The sequence below is a fragment of the Amphibalanus amphitrite genome, unplaced genomic scaffold (genome assembly GCF_019059575.1).
Source record: "Amphibalanus amphitrite isolate SeventyFive unplaced genomic scaffold, NRLGWU_Aamphi_draft 000712F_arrow, whole genome shotgun sequence".
In the NCBI taxonomy this organism is placed as follows: Eukaryota; Metazoa; Arthropoda; class Thecostraca; order Balanomorpha; family Balanidae; genus Amphibalanus; species Amphibalanus amphitrite.
The window spans coordinates 168,016-195,723 of record NW_024882206.1 but is presented as its reverse complement, the minus strand read 5'-3'; the positions used below and the strand labels follow the sequence as shown (position 1 = coordinate 195,723).

General features: G+C 56.6%; 2 protein-coding genes and 1 non-coding gene across 13 annotated transcripts in view; 2 read left to right on the top strand and 1 right to left on the bottom strand.

Annotated features, from left to right (window-relative positions):
- The window catches only part of LOC122365038 (anaphase-promoting complex subunit 1-like), a 32,651-nt gene extending 7,874 nt beyond the window's left edge, over window positions 1-24,777 (top strand). Inside the window, exons 2-33 of the mRNA XM_043335918.1 lie at window positions 2,039-2,117; window positions 2,641-2,751; window positions 3,016-3,167; window positions 3,430-3,592; window positions 3,914-4,043; window positions 4,581-4,920; window positions 5,278-5,478; window positions 5,730-5,907; window positions 6,857-7,020; window positions 7,407-7,529; window positions 7,902-7,995; window positions 8,459-8,669; window positions 9,502-9,617; window positions 9,948-10,109; window positions 10,483-10,653; window positions 11,094-11,237; window positions 11,531-11,759; window positions 12,022-12,264; window positions 12,542-12,987; window positions 13,320-13,482; window positions 13,803-13,900; window positions 14,183-14,432; window positions 14,773-14,899; window positions 15,392-15,604; window positions 17,266-17,467; window positions 19,011-19,243; window positions 19,714-19,977; window positions 20,275-20,404; window positions 21,058-21,364; window positions 21,820-21,945; window positions 22,147-22,344; window positions 24,404-24,777. Of these exons, the coding sequence (XP_043191853.1) occupies window positions 2,094-2,117; window positions 2,641-2,751; window positions 3,016-3,167; window positions 3,430-3,592; window positions 3,914-4,043; window positions 4,581-4,920; window positions 5,278-5,478; window positions 5,730-5,907; window positions 6,857-7,020; window positions 7,407-7,529; window positions 7,902-7,995; window positions 8,459-8,669; window positions 9,502-9,617; window positions 9,948-10,109; window positions 10,483-10,653; window positions 11,094-11,237; window positions 11,531-11,759; window positions 12,022-12,264; window positions 12,542-12,987; window positions 13,320-13,482; window positions 13,803-13,900; window positions 14,183-14,432; window positions 14,773-14,899; window positions 15,392-15,604; window positions 17,266-17,467; window positions 19,011-19,243; window positions 19,714-19,977; window positions 20,275-20,404; window positions 21,058-21,364; window positions 21,820-21,945; window positions 22,147-22,256 (5,625 nt within the window). The 5' untranslated portion in view covers window positions 2,039-2,093 and the 3' untranslated portion in view covers window positions 22,257-22,344; window positions 24,404-24,777. The remainder of the gene's footprint in view (window positions 1-2,038; window positions 2,118-2,640; window positions 2,752-3,015; window positions 3,168-3,429; window positions 3,593-3,913; window positions 4,044-4,580; window positions 4,921-5,277; window positions 5,479-5,729; window positions 5,908-6,856; window positions 7,021-7,406; window positions 7,530-7,901; window positions 7,996-8,458; window positions 8,670-9,501; window positions 9,618-9,947; window positions 10,110-10,482; window positions 10,654-11,093; window positions 11,238-11,530; window positions 11,760-12,021; window positions 12,265-12,541; window positions 12,988-13,319; window positions 13,483-13,802; window positions 13,901-14,182; window positions 14,433-14,772; window positions 14,900-15,391; window positions 15,605-17,265; window positions 17,468-19,010; window positions 19,244-19,713; window positions 19,978-20,274; window positions 20,405-21,057; window positions 21,365-21,819; window positions 21,946-22,146; window positions 22,345-24,403) is intronic.
- Window positions 16,055-16,127, top strand: Trnak-cuu. The gene has a single exon. It is a non-coding gene; the product is annotated as a tRNA-Lys (tRNA).
- The window catches only part of LOC122365046 (protein farnesyltransferase subunit beta-like), a 44,367-nt gene continuing 41,365 nt past the window's right edge, over window positions 24,707-27,708 (bottom strand). For all 11 annotated transcript variants that reach the window (XM_043335931.1, XM_043335934.1, XM_043335932.1 and 8 more), the window contains exons 6-10: window positions 27,030-27,159; window positions 26,597-26,729; window positions 26,054-26,165; window positions 25,808-25,922; window positions 24,707-25,375 (exon numbers count right to left, since the gene is read on the bottom strand). In XM_043335931.1, the coding sequence (XP_043191866.1) occupies window positions 25,175-25,375; window positions 25,808-25,922; window positions 26,054-26,165; window positions 26,597-26,729; window positions 27,030-27,159 (691 nt within the window). In that variant the 3' untranslated portion in view covers window positions 24,707-25,174. The remainder of the gene's footprint in view (window positions 25,376-25,807; window positions 25,923-26,053; window positions 26,166-26,596; window positions 26,730-27,029; window positions 27,160-27,708) is intronic.

Sequence of the window (27,708 nt, the reverse complement as noted above, 5' to 3'; positions counted from 1 at the left end):
TTGATAGACAAAGTAGAATTACGTATAGCCTTTTTGTTACGTCTTGATTCCTTTAAAAAATGAAGATGTTAGCGGCGTTTGAAATTTTGCCGTTTTTGAGGCGAAAATGGCGAGCATGACGTCACTAAAACGTCAATTTCTCAAAAAATTTCCGACGGATTTCGCTCAAATTTTCAGGGAACGTGTTTAATTGATGTAAGAAAAGGTACCTACTGAAAGCTTGGCGGCGCAGCGCCGCCGTTTTTTAGATATTGCAAAAATTCGCGAGGGGGGGCTAAAATTTACCCCCCCCCCCCCAGCCCCGCGCGGGTTAAGGCCTTGCGAATTTGTGACATGAGTGCGGGTTGAGACACCTTTGGCTGGCTGAGTGCTTGGCTCCATCTTTAACCCGCAGTCCAATACCTATCTATCTTCCGTCAATCTGATTACAACACCACAATTGTCGTATCGATTTGGGCGTCCCAGGCTGGCGTAACGGCTAACTACCACAACAGTGTGCGACCACCAGACTCTGCCTGCTAGTGCTGTCATACGGCTCTCGGACCTAGCCTCGGAGGAAGGGTCTCTATCAAATCCATCACAGATCGGACATACGTTGTCACAGACCGTACGTTGAGCTACATACCTACCCCGCACGACGAAATGTTAAACAAAGTTTCCAGACACCCCATGACTCTCTGTAGCCAAGAATTAGCATGGCAGCACAGACTGAATAATTGCTTCTCGGGTCACCGCTGTCATACTAAGGTAGTGTGTGACTTAGTGGACAGTCTGTGACTATCTACTGCCGATTATTTATTGATCCCATGGAAAGTTCGTTCATGAGCAGTACAACAGACAGCGCCTGGTAGACGTGGAGCAGCGCCGTGACTGTTTCACCCACCGGCATCTGCAGAGTGCAGGGGACTGGGACGCCCGAGTCGATACTGCACTTGCGGTACAATAACTGTGTCTGCGAAAGCCAACAGAATGCTATTGGATTGGACTGTGACTTGTTGGCCGTCTCTAAACACGGATATGGCTGGACGCCATAGGTGGGCATCGTTCCCCAAAATTGTAACTTCGTTACTCGTTCCTCCGTTCCTTCAAAACGTGACTTCCGTTACTCGTTCCTCCGTTCCTCTGCATATAATGTAACGGAAGTTATTTAGTCCGTTACTCCGTTACAGCAAAATGAAAAAACGTTAAAATGTTGTGTATTTCACACATTTTTGAGACCATTCTGACACAAACTAAACCTACCGAGAAAGCGGAATGCACACCAAATCTACCAAAACAGCGGGTACTGATTGGACACTAAACCTTGGAACGTCTGGTGGCCTACTGATGCGCGTCACTTGTCCCCGGCCAGATGCCGGTTGCCCTTCACGAACACCAGACGTTCCAGGTTGGCATCTGAGAGCATAGGCGGCGGAAAGGGGGGAGGCACCGGGGCACCGTACCCCCTTTGATTTTGGCATTTTAACATTAGCCCTATGTGCGTTGCATGGAAAGAATGAGACCAAAAGTCGGCAGTGCCCCCCCCCCCCCTCCCTTAATTGAAGATGTTCCGCTGGCAATTTCTGAGAGGGTAGCCCTTTTTGCACGTAGCACATCTTTTCCCATTGAGAACATGCGCTCTGCTGAGGCGCTTGAAGGGACGCCCGTGTTTAACTTTGCGAAGTTCGAACACATACTGCAACGCTGGCTCATTTTGGAAGACCAGTACATTGAGGCCAGCTTCCTTCTTCAAGTCAGGGCTGCTCAATAATCCACTATTCCGCTGCTGGATTAATGTCTGTGGGTTAGCTGAAAGATCAACCCACTCGGACTACGAAAAGTAACGGAGGAACGAAGGAACGGACTAAACTGTAAAGTGTAATGGAGGAACGAACAACCAATGTAACGGAAGTTTCTTGGTCCGTTACCCTTTTTAAAATGTAACGAGTCCGTTCCTCCGTTCCTAAAAATTGTAACGGCGTTCCGGAACGGAGGAACGGAGGAACGGATCGTGCCCACCTATGCTGGACGCTCATTTAATATGTTGTTCTTGTTGCAGTTGACCTTTTAAATGAGGTCCTACATCGTCCGGCACCCTGGACCATAACGAGGCAATGATTTCTGTTCGAGACCCCAAGGTAAGCTTACCTACTTTTCATTGACATGATCTCTGTCGTTTAGGTATTCATTTTCTTATTCCAGTATCATATATTATTATGATCCTTAGTATCAGGGCTGTGGAGTCGATGGATTTTCAGCGACTCCGACTCCGACTCCGACTCCGGCTTTCAAAAACCAATTCAGACTCCGACTCCGGGCTGGGGCAGAAACTGTCGACTCCGGCCGACTCCAACTCCGACTCCGACTTTGCAAACCTGGCAGGGTTACGGAGTCGATGGATTAATTTCGGTGACTCCGACTCCGGTCACGACTGTCGACTCCGACCGACTCCGACTCCGACTCCGACTCCGACTCCGACTCCGATTCCGACTCCCCAGCCCTGCTTAGTATGATATTTCTAATGATATCTTATTGTATCTTTTTGTTTTATTATATACCTTTACTTTTGGCCTGTGTCCCTTATGTCCATGTTCCGTATTTCTTTAATCGCCACCCGGCTCATTCATCGTGTGACCGGTTGGCTGTGTGTGCCATTTTCAGGAGTTTATACCTCACGGCCGGGGTCACTGCAGCCGCCATCCGCGAGAGGTCGGATTGCCTCCGCCCTCCAGCGACGCTGCCGTAGCCGCCACAGTCACCGGCAAACAACAGGTAATTTGCCGACGCGGAAATGTCGCCCAAAGTGTACGGCTCAATGCTGGTCTGTCGTATGGTGAGCTATGTTCTGTTGATGATTGTGAGCTGGCTATGCATGGTAGTGGCAGTGGCGGAGCCCCGCTGCTTCGGCGCACCATACCAGTATGAATAACGGCCCGTAACTCCACAATCCACATCCCAGCAAACGGACCAGTGGAGGCTGTACCTGTACCCCGAGGACGATGTACCGGCAGTGACTGTCCGTGTGTCTGTCTACAGGCGGGCCGCTGGAGGGTGTACCTGTACCCCGAGGACGGGGAGGACGCTGCCGAGGAGGAACTCTACACGGAGGACAATGTGCTTATCTGCAGCCGGGGGCAGGGCGCTCACCGCGCCTTCACGCTGGACGCACCCGTCTCCAACGCGCTCAGGTGAGGCTTACTGCTGGCTATATGGACTGAAAACATGGGAGCTGGCGAGCCCGGTACTCCACGCTGATCGAGGCACATTTTTGCAGTTTGTTTACTGGAAGAGTTATTCCTGGTGACTCCAGAATGTTTTTTGTTTTGTGATTCTCTAGCTTTACATATCGAGATTTGCACATTTCCCCTTACAATCCTAATCCCTTCTCTGCCGCTGTAGTACCCGGTGTGTGCGTTATCCGGTCCCTGACCCCCCGCTCGTCCCCGACAGGTGTGAGTACACGTCCAGCGCGGCCGCCCACGTGCTCAGCGAACACCCTCCGCAGGCGACCGACGCCAGCCAGCGGATCGCCGCTCTGAGCTGCGTGTCGGCGGCGGCCGTGCACTCGTGGACGGACGACGGCGAGCACTTCATCACACCGCTGCCCTTCCAGGTAGGATGCATATCTCGCTGACCGGGGGGCCTCGGCTGGAGAGAGTGTGGAAATTGAGGGCATCCTCACTGATGAATGATGATGAACGGGAGCAAAATGGACCACCGTAGTCGACACGTCCTGAAGCTTTATTTATGATGCAATGTATTATGGAGGTAGTTTAAGTGTTGTTGTAAGGAAGCTAGTTTATATTATTGATTCTCAAATAAAGCTGTATCCGAGTATTTTTGTTATAAAGTGTGTCGGTATGTTGAGTTGTAAAGCTGGTGTAACCTCCCGGAGTGTTGTCACACAGCCGTGTGTCTGCGATGTGGTGAACAGGTGCGCCGTCTGTGGGCCATGAACGAGGGGCTGCTGGTGGAGCGACATGTCACCGAGGACGACAAACTACCCACGCTGTTCTCGCTGCTGCACCCGCTGGACGACATCGCGCCGCTCATCACCCGAATCGGTGAGATGGCCAGTTGGTCCGTGAGACAGCTCACCCGCTCCGTGAGACAGGTCACTCGGGAGGGCAACTTCGTGAGACAACTCACTCGCTCTGTGAGACAACTCATTCGGCGAGACTCAGTCAGACAGCTCACGGCAGGACTCGCAGAGACCGACGCGAATTCTTCTCCCCGAAGTTCTTTTAGCGTAAGCCGTCACGATGCTTTTTTTTTCGTCCGGCGAATGCATGAGTGTCCTCCAGCGTCCGTCATATCCCTCCACAACACCCTTGAACTAATTGTCTAAATAGTTAACGAGTGGATGTAGTTTGATTAAATGTTACTTATATCGTACGCTCAAGACACGATAAAAGTGCGGCTGTAGGCAAGACTTGCTTAGTACGCCTGTGCTCATTCTCAAGCCTGCGCGTGGCAACAAACCTTTCAGTCTGTCTGACTCCCCTCCTTTCCCCCTCATTAGGCGCCTATGAGCCCAGTCTGGTCACGGGCGGTCAGGTCTCTGTGGCCCTGGCGTGTCTGACCCCCCCCCCCCTCTGTAGGCGCCTGTGAGCCCAGTCTGGCCACTGGCAGCCAGGTCTCTGTTGCTCTGGTCTGCCGCCGCCCGCCGCTCTGCGTCACCTACGACCAGCAGACGGGCACACACACCGTGTGGCGCGTGCGGCGCACAGAGCCGGCCGAGTGGTGGGCGCCCGACGCCGGCGAGCTCACAATGGCCGCCACGCCGCGCTCGCTGTCGCACTGCTCGGTGGGCCCGTCGCCGGCGCACGGCTCGCAGCTGAGGTCCGAGGGCGGCACGCCGCTGCCGCGCAGCCGCAACAACAGCCGGCTCAACGCCTCGGCGGCTCTGCACAGCCTCTCCGCCGGGCCCGGGCCGCACAGGTGAGGCATAGCGGAAGTGAAGTCCAAGGTTTTCGAATGCGCTGATTATTTTCGGGGCAAGAATGCATGACTGTGGTCATTACCCGCTGGGAGCAAATAGCAGGCGCCGAAGCGGATGGGATAGACGTCTCACCACCAGTCACGGGTCATCTTAGGCGGCTAACTCTGTCCCCACGGAGCTACTGGGGCAGTTCATTTCGCGATTTTATTTCTTTCAACCTCGCAAGCCACTCATTATGCAATCAGTAAAGGACATGTGCATGAATCCTTCCGTTCAACACACGCCTTGTGATTTTATTCCCACTACTGACCGTCGAGCTGACTAATGACTATTCCATTTCGCCCTCTGCCGTACAGCCGCTCCCAGTCTCCGAGCGTGCTGGCCCTCTCCGCCAACACGGCCTCCTACCTGCGGCTGCACGTGACGCCGTCCCCGCAGCGGCCCAGCGCGTCCACCACGGCCGGCTCGGTACTCGACGAGACCATCCTGGAGCAGGGCGAGCCGCTGCGGCCCGAGATCTGCCTGCAGCACGTGTGGCGCGACTCGCTGGCCACCAGGTCAGTCGGAGGCTGTGAGAGCGGGGGAGAGGGGTGGGATTACTCGACAGACGGCAGTTATACACGGAGTGGCTGGTTAGTTTGGAATGCGTAAAGCGTACGCGTAGTTATATGCGTGCTATTGCGTATTTTTATGTAAGAACTTGTTATATTATTGGACGATTTTATTCCAGAAGTAATGTGCCAAATGGCAGGCGATTTATTGACCCTCGGGTTTTTACTGACCCGGACCTCTCTGCGTCACGTTTCAGCGAGCCGGCGCGCGGCGGTTTCCTGACCACCGACCTGTCGGGCGTCAGTTACGTGGTGCTGCTGCTGCCCAGTCGCGGCCAGGCGCGTCTGATCCGACTGGACATGGCGGCTGACGGCGCGCTGACCGTGCGCGGACAGGGCACCACGCTGCAGGCCAGGGACGCAGTGGCAGTGCCGGTACGGGGGGGAGGGGAGGGGGCCGCGGACAGGGCACCACGCTGCAGGCCAGGGACGCAGTGGCAGTGCCGGTACGGGGGGGGGAGGGGAGGGGGCCGCGGACAGGGCACCACGCTGCAGGCCAGGGACGCCGTGTCCATACCGGTACGGAGGGGGAGGGGAGGGGGCCGCGGACAGGGCACCACGCTGCAGGCCAGGGACGCCGTGGCAGTGCCGGTACGGAGGGAGGGGGGGGGGCCGCGGACAGGGCACCACGCTGCAGGCCAGGGACGCAGTGGCCGTGCCGGTACGGAGGGGAAGGGGGCTCTGTGCGCAGGCAGGGCACCACGCTGCAGGCCAGGGACGCCGTGGCAGTACCAGTACGGGGGGGGGGGGGGGGTGACCGTGCGCGGACAGGGCACCACGCTGCAGGCCAGGGACGCAGTGGCAGTGCCGGTACGGAGGGAGGGGAGGGGGCCGCGGACAGGGCACCACGCTGCAGGCCAGGGACGCCGTGGCAGTACCGGTACGGGGGGGCTGACCGTGCGCGGACAGGGCACCACGCTGCAGGCCAGGGACGCAGTGGCTGTACCAGTACGGAGGGGGGGGGGGGGAGAGGAAGGGCTCATTGTGGTACCACACTGCAGGCCAGGGACGCCGTGGCAGTGCCGGTACGGAGGTCGGACGGGGTCGGGGGGGGGGGGGGGGGATCTTATTTTGGATTGGCTGGTCTGGGGATCTTATTTTGGATTGGCTGGTCCAAAGCGCCACTGATTAATGTGTGGTGAACCTGATGGAAAATTTCAGCGTTATAGCGATAATTGCTCAGTATGTTACTTTATGAAAGTATACGCTGTGTTAAAAGTTGAAATATCTGATGTAGCTTAGAGTTACGCCATGCAGCACTAAATGCGTCAATGTATAGTAGAATCCCGCTGTATCAGTAATCATTACCCCCGTGTGCCGCCAGTCGACCAGCACGATGCTGGTGGTGGATCAGTGCTCGTCCCTGCTGCTCTACAGCGGCCTGTTCCGGCTCTGTAAGGTGCATGTGCCCGGCATTCCGCCGCCCTCACTGAGTCTCAGCCTGACACTGCCGCCCAGTCTGCCCGGGTCGCCCTTCTGCCCACCGCGGTCAGTTGTGTGACAGTTACCGCTGCTGCGGTAGTGGGCATCGTAGTGAGATGAGTTTTTGTTCGATTGTGGCGGTCTTGATGCTTTTCATCGCATTTAATATTGACTGACGAAAACCTCGGCTCAATAATTGTAGGTGCAAGCCAACATTTGTGAATTTCGATTGGTTAGCTTATGATGAAGATACATTTTATTATAGCAATGTCTGCGTGGTGTGTTACTCCTGATGATCATCCATGAGAAGCCAAATTACCGATGTGTATGCTGCGATGTTTTTGATATATTCTTCGAGTTAGCCAATGTGCTTCCCTCATCGCGCTCATGTGTATAGTGTTTATCTCTACGACTACGCGGCTTGTAACCGTTCGGCCTCATTTTATTACCAGGAGGAGCAGCCTGGTGGCGTCAGCGCGCGGCTCTGGCCTGGAGGCCCGGTTTGATGACGCCCTGTCCCTGACCCTGTCCCCGGTCCGACCGGAGCCAGAGCAGCCCGACCCGTCGCCGCACAAGTGAGTCTCCTCGTCGCCATCACCATCTTCTCTTTCTGTCCGGTCGGAGTAGATGTATCTGAAGTTATGCACTCATTACACGTGATCATTTTTTAATCGATTTTCAGCTGCTATAGATATTCGGTTATCTTTGCTTATGCTTTTACTCATCGACTCATTCGATTTCAGTAATACCAATGCTATGTGCTCTTTATTGTGTCTGGTGCAGGCTGCATTTATCATCTGTCTACGAAACGTCATTTTCTCGTTTTACATGCTTCGTTCTTCATATTTTCATTTTATGTATTTCTCGTTCTGTGTATCCTCTCCCCTCTCCCCTCCCTGCTCCCCACCTCTCTACTATACTGACCGCACTGCCCTGTGTCGGGTCAGGTTCGACAGCAGCACGGGTCAGGAGGACGTCACCATGCCGCTCTCTGGGTCTGTAGTCGCCCTCAGAGACGTCTGTGGTGACTCGGTCATCATGGTGAGTGGAACGGGCCCGGGGGAGCGGTCGGTGGGGATTACAGAGCTGTTACAAGGGAGGCTTGGTCAGTGAAGTAGGAGTCACTGTATGGAGGGTCGATAGTTAGTCCCCAGTCGGACTTAAGCCAGCGTGCGTCTAAGAGGTATGTTGTCGGTTTATTTCTTTGCGCTGTTTATTGGAAGCTGTGTTGCACATGCGGAGTCGCCCGATTGGTCTTTTCAAACTAAAACGAGTGGATTGGTGTTACAAACACCAATCTCGGCTCGGCAGCTAGTCCATTGTTAGCATCGTGCTATGTAGCAAACGGACCTTTAGTTGCGGAGCTAAATAAAAGTCGTCTCAGGCGGATAATTATGCTGATGATGTTTCTGCTTAGCGGCTTAATCAAAACAATAAAACAAAAGACTACCAGGACCGGTCTCATCGCGTCATTCCGTCTGACCCGTCCTATCCCCTCCCGCAGGAGCACAGCTCCGGCAGCCTGTACCGGTTCACGGTGCCCTCGCCGGCAGACAGCGGCGTGGTGGCCGCCTGTCTACGCGCCGCGCGCGGCTGCCTGCCCCGCGAGCTGGCCAACCAGCTGACGGCACGCTGGTTTATGGCGCGCCACGCGCCCGGCGCGCGCCACATGACGCCCGAGAAACGGTGGCGCGCCTTCGCCGCCACGCTGCTCCGTGAGTGGGACCGAGGGCTGGTTCGGATTTCTAGTAGTCAGATGCCTTTATATAATTCTTCACAAGCGTGATCTATAGCGTCTTTCTTACGATGTGCCTTTCAGTGTTTTCCGTGCATCATAGGCGATGGAGCGGGGAGGGCACCGGGACACCGTGCCCGTGCCCCCCTTTGATTTTGGCATTTAAACATTAGCCTTATGGGCGTTGCATAGAAAGAATGGGACCAAAAGTCGGCAGTGCCCCCCCCCCCTTTAATTTAAGGTGTTTTGCCGCTACTGCCGTGCATCGTAAACCGTTTGGCGAATTTATTGGAGTGTGGATTATTCCTTCGTGAAGGCGAGTCGTATTAGTAAATTTTCCGTTCAGATTTCATGATTTATTAGTGCTCAAAGTTTGTTGTCGTATCGCTTGACCGCTTGTTTTTATACCATCTCAACATGATCTCTCATTACCTCTCACCGTTCTCACTGTCCCTCACCTCTGCCGTCGTGTATCCTTCAGGCATGCTGGGGTACCAGGTGCGGCTGTTACTGCCCCTCACCGTCTCTCACCATCCTCTGTCCCCGTCAGGCATGCTGGGGTACCAGGTGGAGCGGCTGCCGATCGGGCCGCAGCCTGCTACCATCCCTCACTACCCCCTATGTCCTGTCCCCGCCAGGCATGCTGGGGTACCAGGTGGAGCGGCTGCCCATCGGGCCGCAGCCTGCTACCATCCCTCACCACCCCCTATGTCCTGTCCCCGCCAGGCATGCTGGGGTACCAGGTGGAGCGGCTGCCGATCGGGCCGCAGCCTGCTACCATCCTTCACTACCCCCTATGTCCTGTTCGCCAGGTATGCTGGGGTACCAGGTGGAGCGGCTGCCGATCGGGCCGCTGCTCGACGTGGCCGGCCCGAGCGTCAGCCACCAGCGCGGCAAACGCTCCCGATCAGAGGACGGCACTGACGAGGTGGGCGGTGGTAGGGCAAGGGTGGGAGCGGAGGTGGCTCATAAAGTCGGAACAGGTGTCATCGCCGGATGGAACCGTGACAGGGAGGATGGGTCAGGGAGTGTGTATGTGGTTGATGTGGAGTGGGGACAGGCTGTGTTTATTGGGTTGGATTGCTTAGCTGCCACAGAATATTGTGCTTTACAGTTTACTGTGCGACCGCCGTTAATTTTCGAAAGTCACAATATTTACCTGACAACCTCTCGCGACATCTTCATGCTGAAGAACTACTTTTTGAGCTATGTAGTACGTACATACGAACCAGCTCGCAACTTCTACCTGCCCCGCCAGGACTGGGAGTTTCTGTTGGCGTCGACGCACCACGCCGAGTTCGTGTCGGAGCGCGGGGCGGCGCCGGTCGCCGGGACGCCCTCCGAGTACCGCGTGGAACCGTCGGCGCCGCTGTTCCCGCACATCGCCACGCTGCTGTTCGTCCTCCACCTGGTCTATGAGGTAGGTCACCGGGAAGACGGGGAGGGAGGGGCGGGGGAGGCTCGTCGCGACTGCCAAAGGAAAGCTAATGTTGCCTTGGTAAGCATTTTTGTCTTAGTTCATCAGTTTTTGCGCTTTTATATCGAGTTAACAGCGGAGCCAGCCACTTGCTGTTTTTACACTGCTGTTGTATTCTGGCACCGCTCGCCACCCCTGTCACTCTCCCGTACAAGACTGCAAGCTGGACTCTCTGATTTCATGTCGTGGCGGCAGTGTCCGACCCCATGTCCCCCTCTCTCCCTTTGGACAGGACTGTAAGCTGGACTCACTGAGCGTGGACCTGCTGCCGGTTGTTATACCTGATTCCCTCCCCCTCCCCCCCCCCCCTGTACAGGACTGTAAGCTGGACTCCCTGAGTGTGGACCTGCTGCCGGCGATGGCTGCCGTGCTCCAGCAGTTGGCCCTGGACCTCGGCTGGAACGGATACGTCGACCACTATTGGAGGGACTTCCCTGGGCAGTGCCGGCAGCCGGGAGAGCCGCACACGAGCGGAATCAGTCAGCAGGTCAGTGCGTGGGCTCAGTGTGGTGGGCCAGTCTGATAAGATAGGGTTTGCTTACTGTCGTTACATCCCACCATCCTATAACTTCTATGTGTATGACTGTCCCTACCGCCAGGACCGTCCGACCTGTCACCTAAGCAACTTCACCCTAATCCGCCTATCTCCCCAGCTCATGACCTCAGTCCAGCACCTAGCATACGTCAGCCGCCGGACTTTAACTGGTCTGTCTCTCTTCCCCAGGACATGACATGAGTGCCTGACCTGACCTGACCCGCCCCTCCTCAGGATATGACGTCAGTACGGTTACACCCCAAGTATATCGGCCACCGGACCTGACCTGACCTGACCTGTATTTCCCCACGGACATGACCTCAGTGCAGTACCCGGTCTACACCAGCCGTCTGACCTGACCTGACCTGACCTGTTCTCCATCTCCCCCACAGGACATGACCTCAGTACAGTACCCGAACTACATCAGCCGCCAGCCGCCGGACCTGCTGCAAAGTCTGGAGGACCGGCCGCCGCCGGACGGCGCAGGGTTTCCCCATTTGACCGGCGTCAACGAACTCTCGGCACATATGGTCATGGTGAGAGTTCGAATCACGCAGTGAGAGCTCGGCCGGACGGTGAGAATGGCCAGCTCTGATCCGTGCTCTGAGGAACTCTGAAGTTAAAATGCCCATGTTCTTCCGAATGAGACGTAACTGTCGTACAAATTAGCGTTTCTTTTGATATGATATGTGTCATTAAAGTTTAACGTAATTTTGGAGCGATGAAGCTCTTCAACTCTGAGACTCTATATACAAACCCTGTGTAAGACGTGGACCACGCGCTCCGCTCGGTCGACCTGCAGCGCCCCGTCTGTGTGCCCCTCGGACAGGTGTACGCCCTGCTGCGCGGCCAGCGGACGGAGCTGGCGGCTCTGCTGCGGCCGGTGCCGCCGCCGGCCGGCCCCAGCGCCGAGCCGGGCGCGCTGCTGGCCGCCGTGACCGAGCTGCTGGCCGACCAGCAGACGCGCGACGCCCAGCACCAGCAGCGCGGTCAGCCGCAGCAGCTGTCGGAGCAGGAGCAGCGCCAGCAGCTGGCCGTCCGGCTACTGGACAAACTCGGTACGGCACTGACAGTAGCGCATGATAAAGAGAGCGCGAATGGTGAATGGGCTGCCGCCGGAGACTGGCCGCAGGGTACACTCGCTTAGTAATTGTGTAGCATACTAATTTCTTGCATGTCAGTTGTCTGCAAAAGTTAATAAAATGCAAGGTTTATTTCAGTTCTCGCAGCAGAGTGCAGATGATGATGTAGCAGCAGCAGCTGTGTCATGCTGATACTATGTCCGCGCGCTGTGTTGATTCTCTGTCTCTGCCCCCGCAGGTTACGTGTGGTCCCGTCTGCAGCAGCTGCCGGCCGGTGTCCGGCTGCCGCTGGTCTGTGCCGTGCTGGCGGTGCGCGCCGCCCCGCCGGCTGACTGCTCCGACTCTCTGTGCCGTCTAGTGGGACGGGAGGAGCTGACGGGCGCCGCGCCGCCGCCACCGGGCCCGCCGCCGCCGGCGCCACTGCCGTCCGCGCAGCAGCCGGCCGACAGCCAGCCGACGCAGGGAGACGGCACCGAGGACGGTGAGCGTCGGCGCGGGGGAACTTGGGGAGGTTAGGAATGAGGGGGACGATACTCTCCACAAGTATCATTCCATGTTGCGTAATACTTTCATGGCGATTTTTTGCGATTAATGAATGGAAATATAGTTCTAGTTTAATAGTTCTAACATCATTGTTTTTATGCAAACCGCCTGCGTGCAATGGCCCCTGAGGGTCACTTTTTCATTGACGTTTGCGTTAAGCTACCCGCGTCTCTATCAGCTTTTCTTATGTCTCGATCCCCCCGCCCGCCTCTCAGGCTCGGAGTGCGTGGACTCTGAGCTGGTGCAGCTGCTCTGGCCGGCCGACCACCGGCTGGAGGAGGCGCACCAGATGCTCCAGTCCAGCCGGCCCGTCACCGTGGCCGCGCCGCCCCGGCCCGAGCTCTCCGACCACGAGCGCATGGACGAGCAGAAGCGGCTGCTGTACGCGCTGTGCCAGCGCACCATGGCGCTGCCGGTGGGCCGCGGCATGGTGGGGCTGCACTCGGCGGCGCCGGTGGTCACCCAGCCGCTGGCCGTGCCGCCGCTCTGTCTGACGGGCCGCGCGCCGCCGCGAGGCGCCACCGTCGACCTCAGCGAGATGGACCTGCCGGCCAACATGAACACGTGGCCGCACTTCCACAACGGCGTGGCGGCCGGCCTGCGCGTGGCGCCTGATGCCAAGCAGATCGACGCCGCCTGGATACTCTACAACCGGCCAAAGGTGGGCGGATAGTGGGGCTTCAAACGGTGGAGAAGGGAGACAGTCAGACAGACTGGCTGTCGACTATCTAGTATCTACACGTCTGTGTCTGCTATAATTATCTGATTTCTCCTCCTCTGTTTGTTTTTTATGATTACGTTATTCATCGCAATGACATTATTTTTTGTTTCTTCGCTATAATCAGCGCTGTACCTCGGGTGCTAACTATATTCTCTTTATGTATGTATATCGGACCCGTCAGTGTCCCAACACCGTTTTTGGCATGTCCACCGTGCGCTGAAATCGCCCAAATCGTATCTAAAGCACCCTCACCCCGCCCGTGTTTTCGGTAGACGAGTGCCGAGAACCCGGTGGAGCACGCCGGCTTTCTGATGGCGCTCGGTCTGAACGGCCACCTGTCTCACCTGGCGCGGCTGAATGTGCACGATTACCTGATCAAGGGCAACGAGATGACCTCTGTCGGCATTCTGCTCGGTCTGGCCGCCTGTAAACGAGGTGAGTGACGGACGCCACTGAAATAAGGGGTGGGGCTAGTGATCCGTGGTTATGCTATGGCTCGTGGCCGGGCAAGGCTGCCGACTGGGTGAATGGCTAGGCAGGACGTCATGTTGTAGCTACTTTGTTATTTCTTGAGAATTGGAACCACACGCTTGATTACGGCGTAGCACTATAACATGATCAAGGATAATCATTAATCAGTCATTATTTCTGCCTGCGTGTCATGTTCTTCGAGGTTATGCGACCTGTCGCTATACCTCATCCGATTATAATATATGACAGTCGAGGCCAAGTCTCACTCGGCACTGTTCTCCCAGGTACAATGGACATTAACACGACCAAGCTGCTCAGCATCCACGTGGAGTCGATGCTGCCGCCCACCAGTCGGGAACTGGACATCGCGCACTCTGTACAGGTACAGAATGCGGGAAATGGCTCGAGCGTGGCAGACACGTAATTGGTCCTGATGGTTTTTGTACAGCTTTTGTAGGTATAGAGTTGAGCCTGAAAATACGAGGATGAGGTGTGCAACATTTGTTTTTAGTTTGTTTTGAAGTTATGCAGCCCTGCGTGCCTTTCTTAAAGCTACGCGACAAAAGTAATCCCCTCCTTTCGGTCAGGTAGCTGCGGTGCTGGGCGTGGGCCTGGTGTACCAGGGCTGACCAGTAACCCCCTCCCCCTCCCCCTCCCCGCTCAGGTAGCTGCGGTACTCGGTGTGGGCCTGGTGTACCAGAGCTCCAGTAACCGGCACATGGCCGAGGTGCTGCTGCGCGAGATGTCCCGTCCGCCGGGGCCCGAGATGGAGAACAGCTGCGACCGCGAGGCGTACGCGCTGTCGGCGGGCCTCGGCCTGGGTCTGGTCACCCTGTGCAGTGGTACCGACCAACTGGGTATCACGGCTAGTCTGCACCAGCTCATCTTCGGCGGCAACAAACCCCCGCTCACCGGTGGGTACTGGCTGACTGCTGCGGGGGCAGGGTGGGCCCGGCTGTGAGTTACATGTATGTGTGGCAGCAAGTAGGAGTTTCGCCATCCTGTTGAAAAGTTAGATTGGCTGGAGTTCTGAGAGCTAGGGAAGAATGCTAGCCATGGTAAGCTGTTGACACTGTTTGCCAACAAGACATTACAAAAAAAAACAGACATCAGAGCGATCTCCCTCAGCTACCTCTTATTAGACCATGCTGTCGCTCTCTTCCACGATGAACACGAGTCTGGCGTGCCGAAATCATTAAACGGAATCGCTCGCCAGGCCCTCACTCTCTGTTACCACCGACCGCTCCCTCACAGGTCCTCAGAAGGAGAAGTACAAGACGCCCAGCTACCATATCCGAGAGGGCGAGACGGTGAACACGGACGTGACAGCGGCGGGCGCCACGCTTGCGCTGGGACTCATGTACATGGGCTCGGGCAACAGGTGAGTCGGCAGGGAGGACGGGGGACGGGTCTACGGCGAGGTTCGGTAGGGTCAACATGCCTTGATAGGGTGGCTCGATGCATATTGAAGTAACTTGTGAGAGGGTTGGCATTGCTTGTGATACGAGAGCGCATTAATACATGGTAAAATTAGACAAACTAGGGGATCTTGGTTCTACCGCTATTTTGTTTCAAGGGATTTTGGTGCGTCAATACGACGTGGTGTCAGCGTGACGACAAAGGTCAACTCTACCATTCTTTTACGTTCACTGTATCCATACTCAGTCTCTGTATGTCTGACCTGTGTGACTGCAGTCTTTCTGGCCTGTGCGACTGCTGCAGAGTCTCAGTCTGACCTTTGTCCGCCCTGTCCTCTGACAGCTGTGAGTCCGTATCGGTCTCTGACCTGTGTGGCTGCTGCAGAGACTGAGTCTAACCTGTGACCGCCGTGTCCTCTGTCTGCCTGACCTGTGACCGCCGTGTCCTCTGTCAGGGCGGTGGCCGAGTGGCTGGCGGCGCCGGAGACGCTCTATCTGCTCGACATGGTTCGGCCGGACCTGCTGCAGCTGCGCACCCTCAGCCGCGCGCTGGTGCTCTGGGACCAGGTGGAGCCTTCCACCGACTGGGTGGACGGCCACCTGCCGCCGCTGGTGCGGCCCGACACTGAGCGCAGCCACCAGCCCGGCATGGACTACCAGACCATCAGGTGAGCAGCGCAGCCGACAACCCGGCATGGACTATCAGACCATCAGGTGAGCAGCGCAGCCGGCAACCCGGCATGGACAGCTGTATGCCGGGTTGCCGGGTTGCTGTATGTAGACCATCAGGTATGGGGGACCCGGCAGAGGAATTACCCGCTCACCAGGTACGAAAGTTGGACTTATCGGACCATCAGGTACGGAATGGGAGAGACTATCAGCCTATTAGGCATTGGGAACAGGGACAGCCAGACGGTCCTGCAGGCGCAGAGGGAAGTTAGGGGCAACGACTGCCGAAACATTAGGTACAGAAGTGAGACTACCAGGGAGACGGGGCCAGCTACCTTACTTATACCCTGGCGCATGCAAACACTTCAGCTAAGCTGTATGGAGCGCATGTGTGGGAATACTGTGCAGTCACTTTGTACTATAGAAACTGCGGTCGCGTTCACCGGCATGCCCGGCTAGCTCAGTCGGTAGAGCATGGGACTCTTAATCCCAGGGTCGTGGGTTCGAGCCCCACGTTGGGCGGCAACTCTTTGAAGTATTCGGCTCTGAATCTGTCCGCTGCTACCGAGGAACGTCGAGGGGTTTTGCTGAAGTGGTGTTGGCAGGATGTGTGGTGTTTGCTGCTTCAAGGGCCCAAGGCCGAGTGTTACAGGTCCCAAGGGAGTATGTAACCTGACCTTCAACTGGCCCTGATGCCACAATAATGCGTGGGACAAACACCAGTTCACATGTTGAAACGTTGCTAATCACCAGTCAGCGCCGTAATGGGGCGACAAACGGAGCGAGGGAGAGGGTCAGCCTTGCACGTGCGAAATTTCGAGGGGTACTTTCAACTGACTTGTGCACGGTACCCTAATAACTGGTCTCTAGCGATGTGCCAAATTGGAGCGCAATCGGCCTAGCCGTTTTCGAGATCTGGAAGCGGCACCCTGCACGTGCGCACGTGCCAACTGGGTCCTAAGTGACTTGCACGGCACCCTACTAACCGGTCCCTAACCGTGTACCAAATTTGAGCGCAATCGGTTCAGCCGTTCTCGAGATCTGGAATCGACCCCTGCACGTGCGCACGTGCAACAGCACCCCAACTGTGGCATATGGATATGCATTGCCTACTGGGTGCATACCTGCATGCCAAGTTTCTGCGCAATCGGTCCAGCAGTTACCGAGATATTGCAATTGTTTTTACGCGAATTATCGCGAAAAACCGAGGGGGCTTCATCCGACCCCCCCCCCCCCCCCCACTCCCAATAAGTGCAAGGGCTAAGAAATGAAGCACTCTGGAATGAGCAATATCACACTTCTGTTTAAAAGCATATAGCTTTCACTGAACCCACCTTAAAATGTTTCCCGTTCAAATGCGTGACTAGGCATAGCATAATGAGGATTTTTAGTTTTTGCCAGTTTTTGCCGGCAACAGTGCCAATCCTGGACCGAATGTATAAAAGCGTACTGTCACCTGCTCTGTCTCCGCCCGCCGCCCCAAGCCAGGTGTACTGTCACGTGACCTGTCTCCGCCCGCTGTCCCCAGCCAGGTGTACTGTCACGTGACCTGCCTTCGCCCGCTGTCCCCTGTCAGGTGTATTGCCACGTGACCTGTCTCAGCTCGCCGTCCCCAGCCAGGTGTACCGTCACGTGACCTGTCTCTGCCCACCGTCCACAGCCAGGTGTACTGTCACGTGACGTCTGGCGCGTGCCTGGCGCTGGGTCTGCGGTACGCCGGTACGGCCGACCCTGAGGCGTACCGCACCCTGCTGCACTACACTCGCACCTTCATCGGACACGCGAACTCGACTGTGTCGGAGGAGGCCGGCCGGCCCACCGTGGAAAACTGCCTCTGTGTGACACTGACCGCACTGGCCATGGTGAGAGGGGAGGGGAGAACTGCCTCTGTGTGACACTGACCGCACTGGCCATGGTGAGAGGGGAGGGGAGAACTGCCTCTGTGTGACACTGACCGCACTGGCCATGGTGAGAGGGGAGGGGAGGGGAGAACTGCCTCTGTGTGACACTGACCGCACTGGCCATGGTGAGAGGGGAGGGGGGGGGGGAGAACTGCCTCTGTGTGACACTGACCGCACTGGCCATGGTGAGAAGGGGAGGGGAGAACTGCCTCTGTGTGACACTGACCGCACTGGCCATGGTGAGAGGGGAGGGGAGGGGAGAACTGCTTCTGTGTGACACTCACCGCACTGGCCATGGTGAGAGGGGAGGGGGGGAGAACTGCCTCTGTGTGACACTGACCGCACTGGCCATGGTGAGAGGGGAGGGGAGGGGAGAACTGCCTCTGTGTGACACTGACCGCACTGGCCATGGTGAGAGGGGAGGGGAGAACTGCCTCTGTGTGACACTGACCGCACTGGCCATGGTGAGAGGGGAGGGGAGAACTGCCTCTGTGTGACACTGACCGCACTGGCCATGGTGAGAGGGGAGGGGAGGGGAGAACTGCCTCTGTGTGACACTGACCGCACTGGCCATGGTGAGAGGGGAGGGGAGAACTGCCTCTGTGTGACACTGACCACACTGGCCATGGTGAGAGGGGAGGGGAGAACTGCCTCTGTGTGACACTGACCGCACTGGCCATGGTGAGAGGGGAGGGGAGGGGAGAACTGCCTCTGTGTGACACTGACCGCACTGGCCATGGTGAGAGGGGAGGGGAGGAGAACTGCCTCTGTGTGACACTGACCGCACTGGCCATGGTGAGAGGGGAGGGGAGGGGAGAACTGCCTCTTTGTGACACTGACCGCACTGGCCATGGTGAGAGGGGAGGGGAGAACTGCCTCTGTGTGACACTGACCGCACTGGCCATGGTGAGAGGGGAGGGGAGGGGAGAACTGCCTCTGTGTGACACTGACCGCACTGGCCATGGTGAGAGGGGAGGGGGGATAACTGCCTCTGTGTGACACTGACCGCACTGGCCATGGTGAGAGGGGAGGGGGGAGGTCGAGGGAAGGGGCTGGGAGGTCATGGGACATGAGAGGTCGCTAGGGATGGATGAGTGGATCTTTTTAGCTGAATGTGGTGGGGCAGACTGCGTACGTGAAATAGCCTTCGAGATAGTGTAGTGAGGGCGTCTGGGGTGCGTCAGATTGGGATGAATTAAAGAAGTTCTATTGTAACTTGTGTAGTCGTTTATTGGGGCTAACTGTTTGGTCCGTATTGTGTTATCTGACATCCCCCTGATGGAGCTGTTTGGCCCCATTCCCACTCTCCGGTGGATGGCCGATGTTCCCTGCCTCCTGATCCTCTGAGACGCCTCACCTCTGACCCTGACTCGCCCCTCTCCGTGACATGTAATGGCCTGTACCGGACCGGTACCGTGACCCCATGACCCCTCGCCCCTCTCACAGGTGATGGCCGGCACTGGAGACCCTTCACCTAACCCTCTGACCCCACCCCCTTCCACAGGTGATGGCCGGCACCGGTGACCTGGACGTGCTGCGCATCTGCCGCTACCTGCGCGCCCGCGTCGGTCCGCAGAGCGTGACGGTCAACTACGGCAGCCACCTGGCCGTGCACATGGCGCTGGGCCTGCTGTTCCTGGGCGGCGGCCGGCACACGCTCAGCAACAGCCCGCCGGCGGTGGCGGCGCTCCTCTGCGCCCTCTTCCCGCGCTACCCGCTCACCAGCTGCGACGGCAGGTCAGTGGGGGAGAGTCATTACGTCATTACGTCATTACGTAATGACGTAATGATCATTAGTCATTACGGGGGCACTGCAGCTACCCGCTCACCAGCTGCGACGGCAGGTCAGGGGGGAGGGGGAGGGTACCAGCAGCTACCCGTTCACCAGCTGCGACGGCAGGTCAGTAATTATAGAGGGGTAGGGATACAAGAGCAGCTACCCGCTCACCAGCTGCGACGGCAGGTCAGTGGGGAGAAGGTGCCAGCTACTGAGAGTTGGAGTGAGACCTATAGTTTGTCGTCAATGTGCGACATGCCCTTGTGATTTTGTCGTTTCGCTCCTTGCAATGCTTTAGTAAAAGCGTAGTGCTCGTTCTGTTGTTCTCTAGGCTGACACTCCCCCGCCTGCCTGTCCCTCCAGGTACCACCTGCAGGGGCCTGGTGTTCTTTAGGCTGACGCTCTCCCGCCCGCCTGTAATTCCCTCCAGGTACCACCTGCAGGCGTTCCGGCACCTGTACGTGCTGGCCGCCGAGCCGCGCCTGCTGGTACCGCGCGACCTCTCCTCGGGCCAGCTCACCTACTGCCACCTGGCGGTGACGCTGCGCACTGCCGACTCGCCGGCGGGCCGGCAGGTGGCGGTGGAGGCGCCCTGCCTGCTGCCCCAGCTGGACACCGTGCTGGAGATCAGGGTGGACGACGACCGCTTCTGGCCGTTCACTGTCACCTCAGAGGCCGGGGTCAAACAGCTGGCGTGAGTGGAACGGAACAGCGCCACTGGACGCGGCGAGAACGGCCGCTTTGACAAATGAAACTCAGGTTTGGTTACGGAGGCATGAGATGCGGAGCGATAACATTTTGAATAGTTTAACGTTTCCTTGGTGTCCTCTTGTTGGGCTGAGTCATTGTTTTTATCAGTTTATTGTCATCAGGGGCCTTTCTTTTGACCACGATCGCCGTATGCACTAAACTCTCGACTGTCGTTCGTCAGTCGTGTCCGCCTGTCCATGTTTCACGTATCTTTTACCAACTCCTCCGCATATACCGCCAGGGAGCGACTGAAGTCGGGTGGCCGGCTCAACGTCAAACGGAAGGCGGTGGGCGGCCTGCAGCAGCAGGAACTGCGCGCGCAGCTGACCCAGACCCTGGTGGGCGAGCGGCAGACCAACTGGTCAGCGCAGGTGAGCTATAGACTTATAGAGGCCGGGACAGGCTGACCCAGACCCTGTTGGGCGAGCGGCAGACCAACTGGTCAGCGCAGGTGAGCTATAATAGACTTATAGAGGCCGGTACAGGCTGACTCAGACCCTGGTGGGCGAGCGGCAGACCAACTGGTCAGCGCAGGTGAGTTAGAGAGGCCAGGAGAGGCTGGGACAGACCAACTTCAGCACAGGATAGAAAATTTGGAGGCAAGGATTACACTACGAAGTCGTACTATGTCGAGAGTAATTGGCTTTAGTGCGAGAGTTGTGTGTCCGGGGAGGATGTGTTGCACTCGCCGCCCCTGTCTATACAGCTGGTGGGTGTGCACTGTGTAGCAGTCATCTCCACTTTTTTCATTTTCCGCCCTCTGATGGATGTGTGGCATCTTCCACCTCTCTCAGAGATGTGACATCCCTCCCTCCTGGTCGATCGGAGCTGCTGATGTGACCCCCCCCCCCCCCGTCAGTCGGAGCTGCTGCCGCCATCTGTCATCCCCGAGGTCGAGCAGGAATGTGACACAGTCCCCCCCCCCTCCCCCTGCCAGTCGGAGCTGCTGCAGTGCTGTCGTCTGTCAGTCCGGAGGAGCAGAGATGTGACACTGTGACCCCCCCCCCCCTCCTCCCCCTGTCAGTCGGAGCTGCTGCTCTCCTCGGTCAGTCCGGAGGAGCAGCGCAGTCTGTGCCGGCACCTGCTGCCGCCGGGCTGCACAGACGGCGGCCGGCTGCCGCTGCAGCTGGCCGCGCTGCTGCAGCGGTGCCTCAGCCGGCAGCAGGCCGAGCTGTTCCTGCCGGCCGTCAGCCTGCTGCTGCACACCCGCTCCGGCCGGCACCTGCGGCCGCTGCGGCTGCTCCGGCTCGGCGGCGCCGGATCCACGCTGGGAGCCGTAGCCGACTGCGCCGAGCTGTGGATTCAGGCCGAGCTGGCCGAGCGGGAGAGCGGTGAGTTGGGGGACGGGCAGAGGGGGGAGGGAGCTGTGGATACTGGCCGAGCTGGGAGAGCGGTGAGTGGGGAGGCTGGGACCAGGTGGGACGGTTAGAGTGAAGAGAGCTGGAGGCGTGGTGTACCGTGTAGGTATGCGGCGGAGTGAGTAGAACTGTTCTGACCGGTATTTTTTGGCTCATCAACAACGGGTACAACAAGCTCAGTTGCGGGTGGAGCCACAGATAAAGATTTAAGAACGAAATATACATAGTAAGGCTGAACGAACGGGATAGTGACGGTCAGAGCCTCTGATGGTATGGGGTTTATTATCAGGGAAACAATGCGATACATGTGGCCTGTGGGACGCGTATGGTGAAAGGTTTGGGTCCAATGTTATTGATTGATGGTGTATCGTATCGCACAGTGTTCACGTCTCTTCACAGCCGCTGACCTCTGTCCGGTGTGGTTCCAGAGGCGGGCGCGGCGCTGACCGGTTACCTGACGGGCCGCTCGGTGGCGGCAGACCCCCACCAGCTGTCCGCCTACCTGAGCTTCTTCGGCGCACCGCGCTGGGGGTGCCTCGCCCAGCTGCCGCAAGGTACGGATGTGCGCTAAACAGCGAATGGTTCGAATAGTCCCTTATTTCCACTGTGAAAGCTACAATGATTGGACAAGCATTTAGCTGAGTTGTCTTCTCACGCTGAGCAGAGAAGCAGAAGACTGGTCTTATGACCGAGTTCCATTCACAGCCCTGAGCTCGACACAGTTGACCCAGCCCCCCTCTCCCGTTCGTTGTCAGACTGTGTGCGGGACGTGGAGCGCGTGTTTGACCTGCTGCCGTCCGAGCACATGTCTCCGCTGGAGCGGGTCACCGTCGCCCAGCTGCTCGCCGCGCCCGGACAGGCGTGACGTCATATCTACAGCTGCTGACCGCGCCCAGACAGATGTGACGTCATATCTACTGCTGCTGACCGCCCCCTGGGTGACGTCACAATCCGTATAGTTGCTGCTGGCGACTCCCGGGGCCTGTTTCACCGGTGATAGCAGCACGCTACTATCAAATTGCGCGAGCTGACGTAATGTGGTGACGTCAGACTAATGACGTTTCGTGTAATCCGTGAGCTATTTCATAGCTACGTTTACAGGGTGTCCCATAAGTTCGTTCTCACCTTATATTTGCATGTAAAACAGAGTACATTGCGTTTTGATATGTTTATGACCCCTCAATGTGCTCCCCATTTAATAGGCAAACACATGAATACATGCTGCGGCATGCTAACCGGCATGTTTGGCTGCATAGCAGGCTTAAAGTTAACCCAGACTGACTTGACATGCGCCGTGAGCTCCTCGAGGCTGGAACAGCGCTACGCTTCGACGAGCCTAAATTTCAGCATAACCAACAAATTTTTATGAAATTTTGATCCGATGAGGCGCCTGGCATGTGATCTTGCCACAAACGCCTGTCACAGTCTCCTTGCACCGCTTTTAAGCTTTGCTTAACCTGTGCACTGATGCAATGTCTTGCCTGAAGATGGGCCTACGACCTTCCGGATGCCATTTTCTCCTCTATAAATGTGTTCATACTCGCGGTTCAAGTTCAGCTTGAGGGCTGAAACTCCTCCTATATGTTCTTGGAAAAGCATTCTGCTTCCCAAAGCTGTTTCTGGAACACCAATCGCAACCTGGTCAGCGTCTGGACGCCTATAACCCCACAATACCGTGACCCTGGCCTTTTGCATAGGAACATAACGGGACCAAACGGAGGCCTCCTCCTTCGCCCTTATGGGGTTGTTTTCGAGTTTGGAAGGGTGTTTCATCTCGAACGTGGACTAGTTAGTCCAGATGACCTAGTTGATGTCCTCAGCCCTCTAGTTTTTTTAGCCTCAGGCATAACGAAACTCATGTTTGGCCATTTTAAGACATTTTTGACTGTTTTGAGCCCTCCGGTAAGCAAAGCTTAAGTCACCTTGAGTTATATACCCCGAAAGAACACTCTTAGACAGCTGGTAATCCATCCTGAAAAGTCTGCTTACCAACTTTCTAACCCTTTGACCTTTTTGATGGCCACTTTGGCGCCACATAGTTTTGGCCACTTGGCTCACTCCTGAGGGCTGACTGGAAAGAGGATAAACTTGCAGTGATTGACTCCCGACAAATCATCGGCGTCACTTGCTGACTGTGCGTCCAGTTAGCGATGGACATTGTCTACAGACTGGTAGGCCTCAATCACCCTCAATCGTCGCGAATGGTCACGTGCTTACTAAATACCGAGACGTACCCGTATCGGAGACCTCTATGTTGCGGCGTTAGCCTTCTCTGTAGGAAACGGGCTCTCTAGCAAAAACTATTTTGTCTACAGAAATTAGTTACTGTGGAACATATTTCTACCAGCCATGGCAACCACGTAAGCTCAGTTACGAACCAATTTCAGCGTGCCTTTAAGCAAGAGAGCCTAAAAACGTAAAATTTAGGTGAGAACGAACTTATGGGACACCCTGTAGAACAGAGTTGCTGTCTCGTCGAATGCGTTTGATACATTCGCACGGCCGTGAAGATGCTAGCAGCAATATTTGATGACATCACACAGATTGACGACGGCATGGTTTGTTGATGTTTCCATGGAAACCCAATTTGACACGTGTAATAGCAGCGTGCTGCTATCACCGGTGAAACAGGGCGCTGGACGGGCGTGACACGGCTGGGTGACGTCACAGCTCGTGCAGCCGGCGTGACGTCATTACACTGGCCAGAGGGCTGTTCACGGGCCCTGTGTGCGGTCGGACCGCACACAGCCTCGAAGCTCCGCCCACTTCGTCCCTCCCTACGTCAGCCTTCCGTCACCGCACACAGCGATCGCTGTGGCCGGTCGGGACTGGCCACAGCGGACCGTCCACCGCACGCAGCCGTGACGTCAGAGCCGCCTACCCATCCCCTACCCCCACGCCTGCTGGACGCACCGTACACACCGCACGCAGCAGTGTGCGGTGCCCGTGAACATCCCTCAGGTGACGTCATACCTCTTACGTCAACGTGATCTGCGACCGGTGCGATTCCAGTTACCTGAAGAGTTTCAAGTGGAATGTGTTGTAGACCTTCAGATCACGAAGTGACAAGGTGATAGCTAAGTGGTGATAACTGAAAAATGACTGAACTGAAGCTAGTGACTGGTGAATTCTGGGACATCCGATTGGGGTTGGCACGGCACCCGCGGTGCGCGCCATGACCCCTTGCTGTGACGAACACTCAGTTCTTGCTGAACGGGTTAAAACTGCACAAAGTGTTCAACAGATAATGTGAGGTCACATGACCTCTCCGCCGCGTGCCTAACGCACCACCAGTATCGGTTGTTCGGTCGTATGTTGACAAGTGCTGCTGTATTTATTGAGCGCCTTTTGTACAATAACAATAATAATGTTTGCTCGCATGCTTACCTCAGGGCATTTGGAGATCAAAATATCGGGGTTTTAGGGCTTCCGAACTGCCTTCAAGTCTACAACAGCACTTTTATTTGTTTTTTCGACAGACAAAAAAGTTAGTGTCTGGTCATAAGTGTTATTCACCACATTTCCGTCACTCGGCACACGGTGACACAAAGAATAGCACAACACCGACTGATATATTGTCGTCCCTCTGGGCAGTCTGACTTGTACAGGAGTTGACGGCACAAAGCGTTTGTCGGTCCACATGCGGACGGAGGCGCGGTAAGTAGACGCGGCGGCCGGCTGTCTTTGTTGCACAGAGTCCCGGTCATTACGGCCGTCACCGAAGCACCTCTCAGTCCCCCCCCCCCCTCCCTCCCCCGGCGGCGCCGCCGGTCTGCTGGGCAGTCACTGGCCGGCCGGCGCTCCGGCAGCGTCCCCGGCCGGTCCGGACCGCTCCTCCGGCGACCCCCCGCTGAGATCTGCCTCCCGTGGCAAGCCGGCCTGCTTGGAGCAGTCGACCTCCGTCGGCACGGCCAGCTTACTGAAGTACTCGGTGGCGGCTATCGCCTTTATCACAACCAGGTTGTAGATGGGGTGTACCAGCTCCTGGAACGGCCCGGACGAACGGCGGTGAGACTGGCGAATGTGTGGACCAAATGGTCACACTGGGGTGTGGACCAAATGGTCACACTGGGAGAGGACAAACTGTTGAGCTGGTGTCTCTCGCTGCAAATGGCCGTTACTGCAGGCTGCTCAAATGCGAAAGTTTCAGTGAGGACTCGAGCTCAGCTGCTGAGCAGAGCATCGATGCTCATTGTTCATGAGGTTCGGTGAACAAAAAAATATCAGGCTACCCAATTTTCACGGTTACTTATAACTGACCAGGCAGAAGTTCAGAACTGCCACGCATCAACATTCCGCAGTCCGCTTAAACACATATCCCGAAGTCACTGGAGGGCAATACGCTGCAAAGTGTTACACGTCCTCCCGGTCTCCCAAGCTGCAGCTTACACCGCGATCATCCGTCCCGTCCCTCACCAGCTGGTTGTTTTGGTGTCCGACCACCCGCGGGTGGTGCTGCCTGCCCAGGTGGAAGTTCTGCGCTATCGACAGTCCGCTCAGCGCGTAACACGTGTGGTAAAAGTCGCGGTTCCTGCGGAGGCGGGGGTGGTCAAGGTTACCTAAAGGGACAACACTGCAAAACGAAATGTGGATCACAACTACATATCGCCAATGTGACAACTGAATCTGCTTCGGTTCCCAAGTTCCCAGGTCGCCACTGACTTTCCGGGCTTGTCGAAGAAGCCGCCGTGGGCGTTCTCGCAGCAGTGCAGCAGGTAGTGCTGTAGCGCCTCCTGGTGGAACATCCAGCGCTCCCGGCTCAGCGTCTCAGAACCTGGCGGGTGCCGGCGGAGAACGGGCGTTACGGAACCGTGCCTGTAACTGGGAAGTGAGCTTACAGCTGCAGCTACCGGTAGGTGGTGTCAGGAGAGATATTACAGCTTGCTGATGCCTGGCGGGAATGACCGCTGGCTCTCTGATACATCAGCGCTTATTCCCACAAATAAGACCGCTGCATCGACGATTCTTCAGCTGGCGTTACTGACCATCAGTGTACGTAGAAGTCCAAAACTGCGCGACAGCCATCCAAAAAAAGCGACAGGCAACCATGGACGCCCAATAAATAGAAAATGTCCGGAGAGTTTGGTAACATAGCTTCAACGCAAAACATGTCGATAACGAGCACGGCTCACCCTAGGCGCGGTTTCCTAGCACGTGTCACATTAGTATCATCTCAGTTGATTCCCCGCCGGACCCGGCACTGACCTTCCTTGGCCAGCAGGGTGTGGATAATGGGGAACACGGCGCCCTGCCAGTACGCGTAGCACGCGTCCACCAGTTTCTGCGTGCGGCCCGAGAAGCCGCCCTCCAGCGCCATCTGCCGGTTCGTCACCCACCGCTGCCGGACGGACGGACGGGCATGGGGGAGGGCCACAGTCAGACTGCGATCCCGGGTCAACGGGTCAACCCACACAGTGTTACCTACCAACAGTTCAAACTAGGACCAGCAGAGCACGCCATTCAATGCAAAAAAAAAACATTCAGGGATTTACTAGCGAGAACACACCCCTTCACGAAAAAAAAAACAAAACAAAAAGGCTAGAGGAGTCATGAAAGATCATTCATTGATGCAATTTTCACGTTTCACGATTGTAAGCGAGACAGGTTACAATGTTCCGCACTGTGAGCGGGCACCCACCATGAGCGAGTCGAGATCGCAGAGTCGCTCGTGGCCCAGCAGTGCCAGCGCCGCCAGGCCGCAGAACGTGTAGCCGCCGTGGGCCTCCAGCCCAGGGGTGCCCGAGAACCCGCCCTCGTACGTCTGACAGCTGCGAGCATAGCGCAACACTCAGAGAACCCTGACAGCTGCGAGCACAGCAACAATGCTCACAGAAACCATCCTGCTCAAAACCCGCCCTCGTATGTCTCGGCAGCTGGGGGCACAACACAACAGTCAGAGAGCCAGTCCTCGTACGTCTGACAGCTGCGATCACAACACAATGCTCGGAGGACCCTCAGACAGCTGGGAGTATAACACAACGCTCAGGGAATGGGAGCACAACATAACGTTCACAGAAGCCTCTAACAACTGGAAACAACACAATTACCTTCAGGGAACCTCCCTTTCATGCAAATACGCCTGAGGTTGATTGCTTGCTCGTCTGGCAGCTGGGAAACACGACACAACGTTTAGAATGGACGAAAAGACGATAGTGTGATGACTGTATGGGACTCGGGAAGGCCGTGGCCTGATGAGACACCCAAGCCCACGAAACAGCTTGAATGGTCGGTAGCATAAAGCATCGCCAGCAAATGGACGAGAGCAATGCACCTTAGCACACTTGTGCACCCGTACTCCTATCCGCCAGACCACATCC